We start from the raw sequence: 18,674 nt of genomic DNA on the forward strand, positions 1-18,674 counted from the left end.
TCTACGGACCAAGAGAGAGAGAATTCAGAAAACAAAAAGAAAGGAAAAGGAGAAAGAGAGAGAGAGAGAGAGAGAAAGAAAAGTCTGTTTCTGTCTCACTTTTCTTTTTTATGCTTCTTACTGGCTCAGACATTATTTGTTTATTTATTTTTTGTTATCAATCTGCCACGTCAGCGAAAGTGTGAAATTGTATTCGTCAAATTTGTATGTGTTTATAGACTTTCTCCCCGCTCTATTTGGGCTTTTCTCGCTTGACTTCCCGGGTTTCCGTTGGAAAAACAAACAACGATTCTGCCTCTACGGACCAAGAGAGAGAGAATTCAGAAAACAAAAAGAAAGGAAAAGGAGAAAGAGAGAGAGAGAGAGAGAGAAAGAAAAGTCTGTTTCTGTCTCACTTTTCTTTTTTATGCTTCTTCCTCCTCTTTTTCTTTTCATCCAAACACACTCTAATTTAGTTTTTCTTTTCTTTTTACACAAGGTAATGTAAAAATCAAAATATTTTCGCATTCCACGTTTCTGAAATCATCATTTGAAAAAAAAAAGTTTCTATTTTTCTATTTATAGAAGCAATAATACGGTTAACCATTTTTGGTGGATTAGGTTTGTTTCTGAATGTTCTTTGATTGATTTTTCTGTTTTTTTTTTTTTTTTGAAATTTCATTTCAAGTTTGATCAATGTGATTGCAGGAACGGTGTTTGATCCAATTAGCTTAGCTCGTAATTTATTGCCAATTTTTTTTTTTGTTATAACGATTCTGTGATTTTGGGATCAGAGATATGACTACCCGAAATGCAGAATCTTCTCAGGTACTTTGGCTTCAATTTCTCTCCAGTGTGACATTTTGTTCAAATTTTCGTTTGAATGAATTGAAATTTGAATACGCATTGTGATTATGTATGAATAAGATTAAATTTTGATTAACAAAAATTCATTGTTATGTGTGAATGAGGGATTTGAGTGCATGGTTTTGAGGAATTTTGGTGTATTGTGTTATAGGGAGAAGGTGGCGGCGACGATGACGATCCACGACCACCTCCTCCACCTCCGCAGCCGGAGTATTTGCGTTACCGGGGTGGCAATACGGTAATAAGCCTTTTTAATTTTGAATATTACTTTTCAATGTGTTTAATGCTTTATACATTTTTGATACTTTCACATTGGTGTTTTTATTGTCATCATAATTTTTATTGTGAGATTTTTGAATGAAAGTTTGGTATCATATCAATGTCCATGTGAGAAGAATTTTATTACATGTATGAAAGAAGTTCCAAATGCTAGTTTTTCAATGCATCTAAGATTGTAATGTCTGAGTTCAAATATGGTGAAAAAAAAATTGATTAGGAAAGGTGTGTGTGTATGTGTGTGTGTATATATATATATATATAGGATTTTCTGTTGTTTGTTTCTATTGGAAGCCCTGAAACTTAAGGTGTACTAAACCATAACTGTCTTGCAGGTTTTCAAGAGCGGGCCGCTTTTTATATCATCCAAAGGTGTGTTTTATTTCTTTGGTTTGCATATAAAATTTATACTGAATTAGCAAGAAACGAGACATGGACTGTTAACACCTTAGGTGTTCTAAAATTCTGTGAGTTTTTCTAAGATGTCACAATTTTCATGATTGCTGATGTTGGTTCGGGTTTCCTTAGGAGTAGCAGCGGTATATATGGTTTTTCTTGTTTCTTTTGTGTTTAAACTCTGCCATTTCATTCTCTCTCTCTCTCTCTCTCTCGTGTGTGTGGGGGTGGGGGAGGGGGTTAAGGGAAAATATTTACGTACAATTTCTGTTTTTATTTTATTTTATTTTATTTTTTTCGCTAGGTAGTTACAGTTTGTCTGTTGTGCATGTATCTGTATACTTGAATAATTATAGATGAATCTTTTTGCATTTATTTACATTTGTTTGCTAATTTAGAATGGCTCGCAATGTTGTGCATATAGCCAAGCCATTGGATGGACCAAAAGTTTTTCAAATGGACATTTTTAAATTTTAATCATTGTAATTTACTCGAGATGATTTTTCTTGGCTGAGGATAAGGTTTGTTACTTCCAGAATAGGTTGACTGCTGGAATAAACTATAAAGTTTTGTGGTTCAATGACGATACTGATTTTTGATAGAACTCATTAGTCTTCCTCTCTCTCTCTCTCTCTCTCTCTCTCTCTCTCTATAATTTTTGATAAACATTTCAATTATCAGGGCAGTGCAGTTATGGTTTACTCTTATTTCTACCCAACACATATTTCTTAATTTAGTGTACATTTAACACTAATGTTCTAACTAAAGGCATTTGAAGATGTCTGAAATTAATATTTATGTAATTTTTTTATATAGGGATTGGATGGACATCCTGGAAGAAAAGGTGGTTTATTTTAACACGTACTTCCTTGGTTTTCTTCAGAAGTGATCCAGTAAGTAGTTGTTTGGTTTCCTTTAATCTGCATTCTTGTGAAATCTGTTGTAGCATTGTAGCAGTTATTTTAAAATGATGAAGAAGGACACAATGAACTGATTAAGAGCTGTTGGGGTTGGCTTTGGGTTTTCTTTGCTAAGATATTTGAAGCTAAAACTTACATACCATGATCATCCTTTATTTGCATTTTTTTCACTCAAATCCAGAAGAATTTAGTTCCAAATTTTCATCTCCTTTCCCTTCCCTAATTTATAGTGGCTGTTTCCAATTGAAACACTTTTGGGGACACATGTCCACTTCAAGCAGCATATATAGTTACTGGCTATGGAGTTTGCTGATTGTCCTTGCATGGAGAGGAGTATGTTGCTGCTATTCTTGCTTCAGATAATAATATTGATTGGCTCTTATGGATGGCCTATAAGATAATACCTTAAGCAGTTAGTCAATACTGACCACAAGAAAAAGGAGCCAGTTATAGTTGTTTATGAATGAATAGAACTGTTAAGTAATATTTTAAAATGGCATTCAAATTGACTTTAGTCTGCCATATCTTTAACCCGTAGTTGCATGGATTAGTTAACTGGAGAAACCACATGCTTAGCATTCTAGTTATGAATAAGTGAACCAAAACTCCTTTCTCTAGACCTCGAAGAAGAGGGAGCCTTATGCACAGGATATGATGATCTTTGAGATAATTTGAAAAACTTATTCATTGACCATGGCTTGGTATGGTAGACGCTCTTGGTGTTTGGACTTATAGGGGAATTAGCATAGTGTAGTCAACTCAATTGCCTAATTTTAATCTTGAGCTTTATATTAGATCAGGTGTGCAATGCAGTAGCTGAATGAAAGGACCTTTATACACACACACACCCCTACCTATGTATGTATTGCGTTTGACGTACTACATTAAGGTTTTAGAAGGTTCAATCTACTATTGTTTTAATTTTCAGAATGTTGTTCCTCAGAAGGGGAGTGAAGTGAATTTGACCCTTGGTGGTATTGACCTCAACAATTCAGGCAGGTTGGCTTTTTTATTTTTATTTTTGTTTTTAATTCCTAGTTAGAGTTTACTTGGTTTTCCGGCTTCCTTCTCATGGTTTTGTCCATTATGGAAATGGAGAAGTTTACTAACCTTGTTGTCCTTCATCTCAATAACCTATAGTGTGGAGGTCAAAGCAGATAAAAAACTATTGACTGTGCTCTTTCCTGATGGTCGTGATGGTCGAGCTTTCACACTTAAGGTGCTTCCCCCATCCTTAAAAAAAGAACTTTTTTCTTTGCTTGACTGGTGTAGAACTACTTCAAAAATTGGTAAAATCATGTCTAATAATGTAAACTGTGATGTATCATTCTTTCAAGTCATTATAATCAATGCATCCCAAATTTTATTTGCTTTTCATATGTATAAAATACAAAACACAGTGCCCTTATGATTGACTTTTGAAACAGTATAAGATGATTTAAAGGGGAATATTGCTCAAAAGATTGGAAGTTTAAAGTAATAATAATAAATAAAACAGATTTTGCACCTGAAGCTGGAATGATGGAACTCTTGCAATACTGCTAGCCTCAACTAGTTGGAAAAGGAAGAGCTTTTATCCCTCCTTTAAATGGCAGTTCAGTTTATAAATTTTCAAAACTTTCCTTAAGGATTCATGGGTCAAATCTATTTGGTTGACCGAGAGTAGCCAAGAGCCTTATCTTGATTTTTCTAGCGGAGGCTTCTAGGGTTCAAATCCTCCTCGCCCCCACCCCCACAATAATTATTGAATTAAAAACGGTTGAATTGGTTTTTAAGGTTTAAAGAAAGGCTGGTTGTGTAAATTAAACTGTAAGACAAAGAAAGAGAAGGAAAAAGATGATAGAGGGGATAAAGATTGGAGTCTCACTAGATCTCTTAAGAGTTCATGATGTATGTACTAATTAATGGAAACTTGTCTTAAATTGAGTGCAAAATCTACATAAAACTCTTCCAAGTAGATCTATCCAAAGGCCTTTTATTTTAATTCAATTTTAAATCTAAAAAAAGAGAACTATAAGATTCATAAGCGAGGAAGTTGGAACCATTTTATTTCAACGTCACCTCACCAAATATGATCCTCATCACATGGAACCTTTGGTGGGAACTGCATTTGCTTCAAAAATTTCATGAAGGCCATATTACTTGGGGAAGCTTTTGGGGCCAAAACTAGAAATATGGAGAGAAAAACATAAATAATCCTTCTGAATGATAACTTCATGGAATTCAGACTTTTTATTTTAGCGGGAAAAACATACAGAAGACATGTTGAAACTTGATCAAGTCCAAAAATGATTGGGGCAAAAGTAAGAATAGAAAAGGCTCCTCTGGGCTTGTTATTCAACTTTTTCTGTCTGCTTCTGATGTGCCTTTTTTATGGTATTACAGGCTGAAACATCGGATGATTTGTATGAGTGGAAGACTGCACTTGAGAATGCTCTGTCACAAGCACCAAGTTCAGGTATTGTGATGGGGCAAAATGGTATCTTCAGGAACAATCAGACTGATTCAGTTGATAATTCTTCGGACCAGTGTATGCCCTTGTTGTCATCATGCTTTTCATCTATTGTTTAACTTCACACTTTGGTTTTTGTGCTTACGTTTTGCATTATTTCTGAGCTGGTAGAGTTGCTTCATAAAAAAACAGTTTTTGGCATGAGAATGAATAAATTTAATCATTAGCTTCATTTTCATTAAGTTAAGTATGTCTGAGTGGTCTCCATATAGCTTCGTTCCCATCAGAACCTTTGGTTGCAATCTTTTTATTTTTAATAATATTCTTATGTTATTTATCAAAAAAAAAAAAAAAAAAAATCTGGGCAGTGGATTAACTCTGCTGTAACTATGAGAACAGAAAAAACACCTTGTGTTGTTCCAATAGTATTTTTTTTCTGTTTACATGATATTATTCTTTAATAAACTTCCCATGTACGAGATTTTGTAAGTTTTTGTCAATAATAGCATGAAAGTTCTTGAAAATATTTCTTGACTAGTATCTGGAACATTGATTCTTGTGTGATGAGGCATACTGTTTTGAAGTTGAACTTGGGGTAATTTTCACTTCATTGAGATATTTGATATTTTCCTTACTTCTTTTGCAGTGAAGGAGGGACCGCCAGTGAAATCTTCAGTTATTGGCAGACCAGTTTTACTTGCTTTGGAAGATGTTGATGGAACTCCATCTTTTTTGGAAAAAGCCCTTAATTTTATGGAAGAGTACGGTGGGTCTAGTGCCTTCCCCCCCCTCTAGAGCTATCATTTAGGATCTCATTTCTGCGGTACTTTAAAATGTGAATTCTGTGAAATAATTTACTTCTTATTGCATATCTGTCTTCTGAATAATATTATAAATAATGTTTCTGAAATAATGTTTTTTTCCCCTTTCAATCTTATGCTTGAGAGAATCTTTAGTGTGCTTGTGTCATTAGAGGATCTTTAATTATTGAGTCTCTTGCTGCTCCACAGCTTATGGGTGTGTCATTAGCTGATTTTATTACTCTATTGAAGTTTAATATCTATATTCTTGCATTGAAGGATAAATATGTATTGGCCCCAAATCTTTCTCTTCTTAATGGAAGATGGCATACTATAATAAAAAGAGTGTATAATTTTAACAACTTTTTGCAACATGTATGGATAATCTACTGCCAGGAAATCTATTAATACATATTTCATGCTGGGATTTTATAAAATTTTTAAACACCATTAGCTTAATTTCAAATTTTCATTTGAAAATTTTGAACTCCATTCATTTAATTATGTTACTATAGTGATCCCAGGAGAAATTGGTAGGAAAAAGATATAGATGAGTTTCAATGTTCAATCTGAGGATGACTGGTGGATTGTGGAAGTTTTAATATGTTTTTAAATATTGTAGTCCTGTAGAACTTGTTGCTGTACTGATCATTTATATCTTTGTGCAAGTTCTAATCAATGTCAAGACTTTATTCTTGTTTCACTATAGAAATTTATTTTGGTGCAGTTTCTAAATAATCTCGTCTTGTTTAATTCTTAGCTTTTTTTGTGCAGAAATCATGCAAATGTAATATGATTATAGAAAAGTAAAGTGTCTATTCTTTTTGTTCTACCAAATGCTTGCAACATCTAATATGTATTACTGCACACTTTAATTTCATTTGCCACAGTTACCCTCATTTGTTATTTAAGCTATAGCTCTCACTTTGGGTTTTTTGTTAATATAGCAATTGTCGATCTGTAGGGCTCCTTTCGTTATTGGTTTGGATACACATAAATATATGATTTTTTGTTGCTTTGTTTATCAATCTGATAAAAAATATAACAGGTGTCAAAGTAGAAGGGATCTTGAGACAAGCTGCCTATGTTGAGGATGTTGAACGTCGAATTTGGGAATATGAGCAGGGTGGGTTTCTTTGGATATATGCTGTTCTTGACTAACTTTGATCTTATTTTCATAATTAAATGCATCATCTTTTTTTCTTTTCTTTTTTTGGTTCATTAAGTTTTGCATGCAAGGTGATTCTCACTTTTCAGATCTTGAATTTATATCATAGTTGTTATATGAGTGAATTGGCAATTAGCTACACCATAAGATGTGGGAATAGGACTGTAGTAACTGATTTGTAATTTTTATTTTTTTGAATTTGCCCTCTGTGAAAAACTGCCACTTGCTATATGGACATAACCACAGATTAAAAAAAAAAAAAAAAAAAAAAAAAAAAAAAAAAAAAAAAACTAATGATCATTTAAATGAACTCCTCTTTGCCTTCAGAGTGTTACAGTAAAAGAAACCATAGTTGTATTTTAGCTTCACATTAGAGATTCGTTTTTGTTTTTTGGGTTTAATGTCTGTATCTTAACAGTTTTTGGATAATGTTTTAATTTAGGAAAAATTGAGTTTTCTCCAGAGGAGGATCCACATATTGTTGCTGATTGTGTCAAGGTATCTCCTTATAATCATAGCAAAAATATTGATCCTTCATGTAGTTTACAGCACACAACGGATGCTAAACCATTTTGTTAATTGTTTTTCTTGTAATTATCCCAGTATGTCCTCCGGGAGTTGCCATCTTCTCCAGTTCCTGCATCTTGCTGCAAAGCACTCTTAGAAGCATGTCGTAAGTCTGTTGATCAACTGTTTGTTTACCATCTTTTGTTTTGTTGTTGCTTGCAGGGCTAGTTGTAATTTACCACATTACAATACATTTAGTGCTAACATAGTAAAATGTTGGGGAATAAGTTGAAAATGTATTCAATGCATATAAATCATTAACATTTGGTGGTGAGGAGAACTACCTTTGTGACAAAACAAATGTGATTGAACATTTAGAATTTACTGGAGGATGTGACTTTTCACTTCCTTATTACAATAGGTGCATAGAGCCATGGATATTACTTGGAAAAGAGCAGTCAGAAAATGGAATTTTTAACTATTTTGATCTTGCTCTCATGCTTTTTCATAAATGTGTTTACATTCTTTTATTTTGATAAAAAAATTAATTATATGACGAGAAACTTTCCTATGTACAAGATATGCTACAGTCTCTTCTTTGGGAGATGCAGTGGAAATTATTAAAGGAAATTTTATTCAACACATTACATTTGGATGTTTTACCATATGCCCAGTATTCTTTTTAATGTTCACTTTTCTTATTGTTCAATGATGTCCAGGAACTGATCGTAGTGTTAGAGTTGATGCTATGCGTGCAGCAATATGTGAAACATTTCCGGAGCCTAATCGCCGCTTATTGCAGAGGTAGTTCATACATCATGTTTACTATCACCTCTATTTCTGTTTGACTATACAGATATTGTGTTTGTCATAATTTAATTATCTTTTAGATTCATTTTCCCAAATAGAAACTATTTCTTTGAATGCCTTTTTTCTCTTTAATTTAATGCTTATTTTTCCTTTTCAGTTTCAATACTGATTGTACTTTGAATTCTTAGATAAAGGGGGAAATTGACATGCGCACACAATGGCACATATAGACAGATATTGATATATTTTTATATATGATCATTTCTTTTCCTTTTTGTTTTCCCCATCTGAAAATTATGCTCTCACTAGCCTTACCTCCTTGCATTTTTTATTGGATGTTGTTTTATTTTTTAATCTGTTTATTTTTGCCCCCGTTTAGAGTACTTGTGATGATGCAAATTGTAGCTTCTCACAAAGCTGAGAATCGAATGAGCTCCTCAGCTGTCGCTGCTTGCATGGCTCCATTACTTTTGCGTCCCCTTTTAGCTGGTGATTGTGAAATTGAAACTAATTTTGATGTTGGTGGTGATGGTTCTGCACAACTTCTGCAAGCAGCTGCTGCAGCTAACCATGCTCAAGCCATTGTTATAACCTTATTGGAGGAGTATGATAACATATTTGGGGTAAGCTTTAATGTCTTCCTCATTCACAGTCAGTTTTGACATGCTTTCCTATTATCATTTTCCCACGCACTTCCCACACCCACACATTCATATCTGTGCTAGTGTGGGCTATATGTTTTTCTTTCATGATTAGGTTTTTTACATGTTAATTGTCCTAATGATCTAGATCTTTCAACATTATTTGAGATTGCAATAAACTCCATATAAACTCTTTTAAAAAAAAGAATGGAGTCAGTTGACAAGGAGCGAATAACTGCCATTCAATGAAGATTACATATCAACTTTAATAGAAATATTTCTTTTTATCATTTTACTTTTCATTTTCAAACTAGTTCAGGTACTTCACTGATGAAGGTGCTCTCTTGTATCCTCCTTTTGGAATTGTGAAGTATGAATATTTATCTTCTGTCTCCTTGCTATTAACCCCCAAAGAGTTTGAGCTCATTTACTAGCATAAAAATTTAAATTTGAGGGTTTTTCAGTGCTATAAAATAATTAGTAAAAGGCCGTATTGGCTATTGCTAAAATCTGATAACAACTTCAGTGAGAAGTTTTTTTATTGGTACGCTACATACACAGGTTGTGGGTCTTGAACCCCAACCCTACCTTCCATCCCATTTTTAAGGGTGGTGGAAGTACCATTTGAACTAGAGCTCAAAGGCTTCTTTGTGAATTAATTCTTACTTTTTCTTTGTGACTCATGAATTCTAGTGTGTTTGCAGGAAGGGTCCATCTCCCCTGAAATATACACCGACACAGAAGAGAGTGGAAGTGAGAGTGAAGAGGCAACTGATGATGATGAGTCCTATGAAGATGATGAATATGGTGATGCTACACGTGAGTCTGATGCAGAAGCAGGTGATAATCTGGAAAATGCATCAGGTGAAACCTGCAGCGAGAGTGGTGACCCTGGAGACTATGATCTGTGTGATGATCAGGTTTGTCTCTGTACTTTCTTACATGAGCATCCTATTTACTTACACACTCTCATTGTAGTAAAGGGATAATTTATCCCGGGATAATTTATCCTTCTCCATTCCTATTGCCAGAACTGAGAATAAATATTTGGTGCATTGGACTTCTAGATTTGATTAGGATTAATATTTGGTGCTTCGGCATTCCTACATCTGAGCATCCTTGTAGTCTTGCTATGTGTTTAGATGTAAATGTTTTCCATTTGTGTTTGCTTTGCAATGTACTTAGAGAGTCTATTACTGGTTGTCATGTCTAAGTTCTCTCTTGAAGACATCTAGATTGACTTCCAAATTAATACAGATACTCATCCAGTTCTGAAGCCTAGATTCTTTCACCCTTTTTTCTTAAACATTATTTCTGCCATTTTTCAGATCAATCATGGTTTTATTTTGATAGTCACTGGTATGATTGTGTATGTGGAATACTATAAAACTAATTATGGTTATAGGAAATCTATCTTCACTGAATTGCATTATGGCCTTTTATTCAATACTAAGTCAATTCTTAATGTGTTCTGATCGGTCTTTGCTGCACGTGATTAAATTACTAAATTTACTCATTAAATGCTTCTATCACTTTTCTTTTAAGTCTTTATATTATTGTCAATCAACCATTTTATTGGTTCGCCTTTTTTATATATTTTAAAATAAGTTTTTCATTGCTTTTTGACTCGATCCCCCCTCCCCCTTTCTCCCCTTTTCCTTCTCCTGTTGATTCTTTTGGACTAGAGCCTGGAGCCTCGAACTTTGAAGCTACTAGCCTCCACCTTTACTAAATATGCTGTCCTGGGAGCTTGAACCTGTGCCCCCCTCCCCCTCGTTTTGAGGTACCAATCCGCCTAAAGTGTGGCTGGTACAAACTCAAACCTATTTCGTGTAATCATGCAAGTCTTGTGATTTCATTGCAAGACCACCTACTGAGCTCAGTGCTAGTGTTTATTCTCCTCTGCTCATATACATTAGTGGGTCGCCATTCTCTTCATATATATATGCGCTGTCTGTCTGCTCTGGATTCTTTCTTGTTGTGCAAACATTAGAAGCTCTAACATCAATTATTGTGATTTGGGGCTAGCAGAAACGCATTCACATGAACCAGAAAATAAAACAACCACACGAGACAGCAATATTTAAAGTGGTTTGGCCAACTCCATGCCAACGACCACGGGAAATGCCAACCAAAATATCCGCTATCAACAATATAGATTACAACAACATTAATCAACATTCACTACTCACACAAACAACACTCACAAACCCAAAACCCCAATACACCCAATAACTCTCACACACAAACTCAAACAAACTCTCAATACATAACCCTGAGTAATCTTTCAACCAAAATAATTTACCAACTACTCTTCGGAGAAACCCACTCATGTTCTTCTAGGAGCCTTTCACCCTTTCACCTCTCCCCACGTGGGAGGAACCTTGGGCAAAAGCCACCGAACCCTTTGTAGTAATGCCTATTTATAAGACTTCAATCCTATTCCTTAATAGACAAGGAATGCCTATTACTTTTGCAATAAAGAATACTTTTTCTTTTATGTCATGGAGAATCCTTGTCTTCTGCACCAAGTAAACTTCTTGTCTTCTACACCTAGTAAATTCATTGTTTGCTACACCAAGGAAAAACATTTCCTTCTACGTCAAGGAAACCCAAACCAAAAGTAATTAGGAATTTGAGGCAACATTCAACATTTATTTATTTTGATTGATATTTTGTTTTCTAGAGAGAGAGTGAGGCTACCCCAGTCCTACTAACTATTCGAGAGGTTTTGGATTATGATGCTTTTTAAATTTGTACTAACTAGTTGAAAGGTGCAGGATTTTGATGGTTCAGACTTGGGTTCCAAGTCTCTTGAAGTAGGTGATGCCTCCAAAGACAGACATTTGTTGTCATCAAATTTGAATAAAACTTCAATGACTCAACATGATGATCTAGAAAGTGGTGGGAATCTTCTGAATCAAAGCAATAACAGTTCAGCAATGCAGGATATTGAGTCTGCTGAACTCCTAGGAAATGTTTCTAAAGAATCAAGTTCAGTTCCTGCTTCTACTAGTCCCAGTCCATCCTCGCGCATACAAAAGGCTACAACCACATCGAATGGACCTGTACATAGTGCTAGGCGGCGCACTATGTGGGGACGTACCTCTGTGAGTATTTTTCTGGATTTATGATACACATTTTTGCTTCGAGGCCTTCTATTCTTAGTCATGTTTCTCCAGCTATATCTTTTACAATTATATATAGGCTAGCTTTTTCAAGAGAGGATTTGAATCTTGACATCCATTTATTTTGAATTGCTCAAATAGTTATCCATGCTTCAAACTTTTTTTTTTTTTTGCTGTTGTCATGAGAGTGTTTATTAGTTTATTTATTTTACATGAGTGCAGGCAAAGAAGAACCTTTCCATGGAATCCATTGATTATGGCATAGAAGATGAGTAAGTGATACATCTATCTTCTGCACAAAGCAATTCTTTTCCTATGTGAATTTCATAAACATATATTTCTGTAGTTTTTGTTGTATCTTGTATTGTCCATTGATGCCATGTACAACAGGCTTGACACTTTCACTGGAGGTGGAGTGTGGCCGACCTAATCTAATCTATTGAGGATCCATAGCCAACCCCAAATTTTAGGACCAAGGCTTTGTTATTGTTGGTGTGTGTTTAACACACCACTAAAGGCAAGTTAAATACAGGGTCACTACAAGGTATCTCTGAAACAGTGCTTCCCGCCCATCCATATGAATAGTGAGCCCCACAAGGACCCACACATTAGATTGAATTTTATGTGAGGGGGAGAGTTTTGCTCATGGAGTACCTAATAATTAAATGAGAGAGGGGCTGGGTGGAGGGGGAGAGGAAAGAGTGATGCGGGAGAAATATGAAGATTGAAGAAAAGAATATGCTTTCATTAGGAAATTTTTTCTTTCTTTTCAATTAGTAGAAATAGGGAAGAGGACAGCCACCGTGTTATCTAAGATTATCATCATATGTTGACAGTGTCTTGATATTAAAGCCACAATGATGTCTTGATTTGATATTCTATTTTAGTGTATTTATTTAAGGTTGGAATAGTTGGAGCTCCATCTTTATAAAGATGAAGAATTATTCAAAACCCTGATTGTCTCATTTCTTTTTCAAGAATTAAATACTGATCAAGGATTTTAGAGTTCTAAATGAATGATTTTATTTTTCATTGTCAATTATCCCCCACGGTTTATTGAAAAGGGGTTCTTTTGAGAAGTGTTGGATATTGGGTTGTAACACTGTTTTCCACTGTCAATTATCTTTTCAATTCTATTGAGTAGATTTTATGTGATAAAAACTATGTTTTCTCACTCTCGGTGAAAATTCTCTTTTCTTTCCTCCAACCCCTGCCCCTCTCAAAATTTAGTACACAATTGTAAATAGTTGCATCTTTACAATGTTTAGCATAAATGCATTTTGATCACGATGGCACATACTTTCAGTATTAGGTCTATGTATTTTTCTGAAGACTTTTGTGATTACCATGAGATTTTGGCCATTTGCCTTTGGCATTTATGGTGGTGCATTTACAACGAATAAATTTTAAACAGTCAAGAGAGAAGTTTGATTCTGTGTATGCATTGTACTTTAATACAGATGGTGGCTCTTAATTTACTCCCAATTGTTCTATCCATGTAATTTCCTTTTTTCTTTTGATGCTTATGTAGGGTGGAAATCCAGAGGCTTCAGGCCACCAAAACTGAATTGGAAAACAGAATTGCAGAGGAGGTGGAGGATTCAAATATTTCTCTTTTAAGTTATCCCTTTAAGAAATTTTGGGGGGAAATTTTCATGTTAATTAAAATTTCTCTTTGCAGGCTAAAGGGAATGCAGTTCTGCAAGCTGGCCTGGAAACACGAAAGAAGGCCTTGCATGAACATCGTCTAGCTCTTGAGCAAGATGTACTTTTTTCATATTGGAGATACTTCCTTTACTTTTCCTTTTCCTTCTTTTTTCCTAAAAGAACATTCACACTCCCACACGCCTGTGCTCATACACACATATTATTCCTGTGTTGCATTCAATCTAAATGTGCTGAATGCTATTTTCTGATCTTTTTGATGTGTGGATTTCAATTGAATTATGTATTTGGTAACTAAATGTGATGAGGAAGGCCTCATTTGAGTGTTAATTGTACTTACAGGTAGCCAGACTACAGGAACGGTTGCAAAAAGAAAGAGACTTTAGGAGCACTCTTGAAGGAGGAATTCAAATTTCTCAATGGCCTTTACCTGTTTTAGCCACTATTGATGAAAAGGTTAGTCTACCTCACATTTAATCTTCCATAATTTGCTTTGATCTATTTTTTAACTTGCAAATGTGCCAAAGACAAAGGCAGAGCTTGAGGAAATAGCTAAGGCAGAGGAAGATGTCATCAAATTGAAGAAGAAGGTTGATGATCTTGGAGTACAGCTTAGTCAACAGCGTGAACAAAACTATGGTTCTATGCGTGCTTCATACAATGAACCCCAACAAACTCTGGATCATCAAGCAAAACTGTAAGTTTTTATTTTACATAATGGTCCATCTCTTCTTGCATCATCTTCTACTTGATATTTGTAAAAAAATTTACTAAAGTTTACATGCTACTTTTAATGCTTGAAATGCTATGATGTAAGACATATACCAAATTCATATTTTAACAGTTTACTTAGCAGTCACCCACGTGTATAAGGTCTTTGGTGATCTGAAGCAGATAAATGTGTGAAGGGTATTCATCTTTTGGATATTTGGTTGCTTTAGTTTGATTTCTAATTCTTTTTATTCCTTGGAAATTTGGGTACAGGAAAGATAAGCAGGATACTGAAGCCACAGCCACTTCACTTTATGAAAGGTCAAGAAGCCAGGTAAATTCATGTAGCATTTGAGATTATTCTTTAAGCAAGAGTCTCAATTAGGTGAATGCTAGAATTTCCTCAGGTTAGTTATGGATGAGTGACATTCTGACTAATGGAGTATCTGCGCAATTTCTCTCTTCCATATTCAATCATCCAATAAGTTATGGCCATGTGAGCACCATAAGATCACTTTTTAGTTTTGGAAAATCAAGACTTGAATGGTAGGTCTCACTTAGCTGATGAAACTTTGCTCTGGGACCCAATAGATGTGAATTTTATCTCTTAATGATGCTGGCCTGTTGGGTCCTAAGATTTTGCTGGAGCTGGACTGGAGATGTCAAATGAGGAACCAAAATTGTATCTAGCTTAGGAACTGTTTTTGCAAATATGTCTGCTAGTCTTTATCTTCTGTGGAGGGATGGCTTTTCATGTTTGCATAAATTTTGGTGGATACATGAGAATTAGTAGTAAATAAATTTCAAATATGCTCTGTATTTTCATAATAACAATAAATTTGAAAGAAATATATAATTAGAGATCATCCGTTTTTTTTATTATGGTATTCATATTATTCACCAACTTCAGTTTTTATTTCTATTTGTTTTTCCTGAAAACTGTCTTGAATAACAATGAATGAATGGAAACCTATGACACAGGAAAACCTAATAATCTAGGATTTGAATCTTTGAGATCAAATTTCCCCGCCAGTCATTAAAGAGAAAAACATAAGGGAAGAATAAAAGAATATTTGATATGCCAGAGGAAGTCTAGCATAGAAATTAATTTTTTCTTTGTGAGGTCAATGTAAGGCAGGGTAAGTTGCTATTCTTCTTCACAAATTTTCTTAACTCAATATTCCAGTGTTTTGTGATTGAAGGAACCTGAAATATCTGGAATAAAGTAATGCAGATATAAATATTTTCCCCCCTTTTTTGGTTCATGACATTAAATATGCAAGCTGAAGTCTTCAGCAACACGATAGTCTTACAATAAAATTTTTCCTGGACTTTCACGGTCCCCACCTACATATGCCCTTTTGGTTCTGCTCATCTGTTTATCTATTCTTAGAAATATAAGTTTTTCCTGATTGTATCTTATCTGAGATTAAATTTCAGCCATCTTATTTTATCTGAAATAATATTAGACAGAAACTAGGTGTGCAAAAGCTGAGTTGCCTATTACTTTCTTCAAGCTGGCCTATGTTGAACTTGGATCAAGCTTGAGTTTAATTTTGAGCTCTTGGCTCTTATTTTCCCACTTTTTGAGCTTAAATTACCATCTAAAGGTTCTGTTAATTTAAGTTTTGTCTAAGCTTGTTCACAAGCTTGATCTTTAGCTCAATCAAACACCTATTTCTTAAACTCTTAATTTACTAGTTATAATAGCAATTATGACATCATTCTTGTCTGTATTGTGTCTATGTAGTAGGTTTCTTAAGGACTTGTTTTAGTAGTTTCCCCTACAAAGCATTGAGTTCACTTCAGCTGTTAGCAAATCCTGATCAAATTGAGCCTGGCATTACTCAGGCTTGCTTGTTAGAAAATTAACTCAAAACTCAAACTTAGGCTTCAGCGGTTGGTGTATAAGCCTCGAGGAGCTTGTACTTGTCAAATAAAGAAGCCTTGAGGAGCTTAATAGTCAAACTCAGCCAATCTATTGAGCACCCGATTGTGCTAATTTATAATGTTTTATCTGGTAATTTCCATTGAACTTACCTCAGGATTTGGATGCATTAGGATTCTTATTTGGATGGAGCAGAAAATGAGAGTGAGAGGCTACTGGAATCAACATCTTTATCAGATCAAAATCTGCCTCAACACCAGCTGCATCTGGATCCAGCAAGCATCAACTCCAGGTCTGTTGGGGCGTCTGCCAAATTTTCCACTCCAGAGCCAATGCTAGCCAGGTCTATGCCTCCAAGCAATTCCAATTCCAGGAGATCTGGTTCAAGGGGTGAGGTAGGTTAAGTATATATCACCATGACTGTAGTTTTGTTGGTTTTCTTGTGCTTTAATGGAATTTGAATTTAGCAAAGTCAAGTTATTTTTGGAGCTTTGGAGTACCTCAATGAATTGAAACTACTGTCACCTCCTTCATACCTAATCGGTTTATTCTGGTTTTCCTTGACACGATCAGTGTAATCAATTGTCTTATTCTAACATTGTAACTGCATCTATTTGGATGCATGTTTTCATGTTCTTAATGATAACGTGCCATTATTTTGTTATGACAATAATGACGGTGGTGCTGTGAACTTTTTAGTTGTGGTGTATGTGTGGGAGCTTTACTATATGCATGATAGCAATTGAAATTATATGGAACATTAACTTGTTGAATTTATTCTTAGACTTGTGAGAGGTTAATTGTTTATTCTTTTGAATTGCCAAATTAGTGATAAAGTGATGATAACACCTCTTTACCTGTGTATAAACAGGGAGCAAATTCAACAACTTCTGCGCTGTCAAAGTTGACAACCCGACTGAACTTTCTAAAGGAACGGCGTAGCCATATAACAAATGAACTCCAACATATGGATAAAAGCCAAGGGTCTGGTAGAGGATTGGAACCTCGTCATTCTCGTCAACCAAATCTGGACAAGGCCAAAGCCTCTGAAGTTCAATATTTTCAAAGCCCAGATATAGGTGGAGAATTGGACTATTGTGCATTACCCCCGAACTTCTACAAAGGAGTGGGAACTGAAGGACAATCACCTGAAAACCCAGAAAGGCATAGAAAATCAGATAGCCAATCACCCCAAAAGGCTGATAGAGGAAATAGATTAGAAGGTCAACATCCCCATAAGCCGGATAAGGGAAGACCAGAAGGCCAAGGCTCAGAGCGCCATTCTTTTCTTCATCCAAGGACAAATTCTAGATGATACCAAGTCTTATGTGATCTTAGATGATACCAGGTCTTATATGATCACTTGATGTGATTGTTTTGTGCATATGATGTTGCTTATATCGTCCACAACATGGTTCATAAAGCTTCAAAAAATGATGAAACTTGTTGGATAGAATTGGCACAAGGTTGAGTTTGATATGCCTGTATAAAGCTCAAGCCCGTACTCATCCATAGCCTTATGATGTACAGATCTTCCTTCTCCTTGATGTAATCTTAAGTGTTTGTAATCTTGATTACTGATTTTTGCTGGTTCAAAGACAGCAGGGTTTTATATCAATCACATCCATTGTCAAATAGATCATCTATTGGAGTTGCTTGGCCTAAGGTGCTTTTAAGCCTAATGAAGAAAATCCTAGTATCAAGCCTCCATTTTGAAGGGGTTTTTTTTGGTGGGGGGGAGGTGTTCTGAATCTCAATTAAGCTAACAAGGAATTATGAAGATTGAATGTATGACTTGATTTATCGCTCTTTCTTTACCACAAAGAAATTATAATAGAATCAAATGGTTTTTAACTGTGAAACTAATTATGTATACAACTGAGACATGTGATTGTGAATCTGAAACTTGTTTTCTATTTGCTTCTTGTATGAAAGCATATCTGAAGTTCTGCATGTGAAGTAAGGAAGCTGAACTTCTTTGCACTATCACATGCCAAAAAGTAAATTAATAAATTAAATCACCTAAAAAGAAATAGTAACATATGGACTACCACTCCAATATAAATTATTTTGGAACATTTTCAATTCAGTTTTGAAAATGTCAGACACTGACTTGGACTGGAGCCAAATGGGTTTAAGTTTTCCACATTTTCAACTCAATTTGAAATGTCCAAAACTTACTTGGACTCGGACTTACAGGTATAGGTTCGAGAACATGTACTGCAGTCGGGTTGAAAAAAACTACCAGATGGCTGATAGTCAACAGCGCCTAGTGTCTACTCCTACAAAAACAAGTCACTTATTATAAACCACATCAGTAAAAACAGAGTCAACTTAATAAAAGGAAATAAAATAAAATAATGTAAATGATTTACTAGGTGAACCACCTCAGCCTTGCCCAGTAGTCCACCCACCTACTGAATGCCATATGTCGTAATTAGCTAACTCAGATCCTAATTTTTTAGC

General features: G+C 35.0%; 1 protein-coding gene across 5 annotated transcripts; it reads left to right on the plus strand.

Annotated features, from left to right (window-relative positions):
• The first annotated feature begins 249 nt into the window (after window positions 1-249).
• LOC112005261 (rho GTPase-activating protein REN1) lies at window positions 250-17,850 on the plus strand. Of its 5 annotated transcripts, none has more exons than XM_065778059.1 (24): window positions 252-478; window positions 688-807; window positions 998-1,084; window positions 1,458-1,494; window positions 2,335-2,411; window positions 3,367-3,437; window positions 3,579-3,657; window positions 4,824-4,896; window positions 5,537-5,656; window positions 6,739-6,816; window positions 7,301-7,356; window positions 7,462-7,531; window positions 8,085-8,169; window positions 8,555-8,798; window positions 9,521-9,736; window positions 11,597-11,926; window positions 12,167-12,216; window positions 13,476-13,536; window positions 13,626-13,709; window positions 13,952-14,065; window positions 14,137-14,306; window positions 14,594-14,654; window positions 16,382-16,603; window positions 17,080-17,850. In XM_065778059.1, exons 2-24 carry the CDS (start codon window positions 778-780, stop codon window positions 17,521-17,523), a joined length of 2,859 nt encoding a protein of 952 aa, XP_065634131.1. In that variant the 5' UTR covers window positions 252-478; window positions 688-777; the 3' UTR covers window positions 17,524-17,850. The 5 variants fall into 5 exon arrangements, with proteins under 5 accessions (XP_065634133.1, XP_065634131.1, XP_065634130.1 ...); XM_065778058.1 differs by having other exon boundaries at window positions 253-478; window positions 668-807; window positions 4,824-4,968; XM_024037518.2 differs by having other exon boundaries at window positions 253-478; window positions 4,824-4,968.
• Window positions 17,851-18,674: the final 824 nt, after the last annotated feature.

Source organism: Quercus suber, unplaced genomic scaffold, assembly GCF_002906115.3.
Source record: "Quercus suber isolate HL8 unplaced genomic scaffold, Cork oak 2.0 scaffold_172, whole genome shotgun sequence".
NCBI classification, from domain to species: domain Eukaryota; kingdom Viridiplantae; phylum Streptophyta; class Magnoliopsida; order Fagales; family Fagaceae; genus Quercus; species Quercus suber.

Bases quoted from the DNA above. Each gene is read 5' to 3' on its own strand.
- LOC112005261 (XM_065778058.1), top strand. From the start codon at position 778: ATGACTACCCGAAATGCAGAATCTTCTCAG. The intron at 11,927-12,166 runs GTGAGTATTTTT...ACATGAGTGCAG, and splicing joins CTATGTGGGGACGTACCTCT to GCAAAGAAGAACCTTTCCAT. The intron at 13,537-13,625 runs GTGGAGGATTCA...TTCTCTTTGCAG, and splicing joins AAAACAGAATTGCAGAGGAG to GCTAAAGGGAATGCAGTTCT.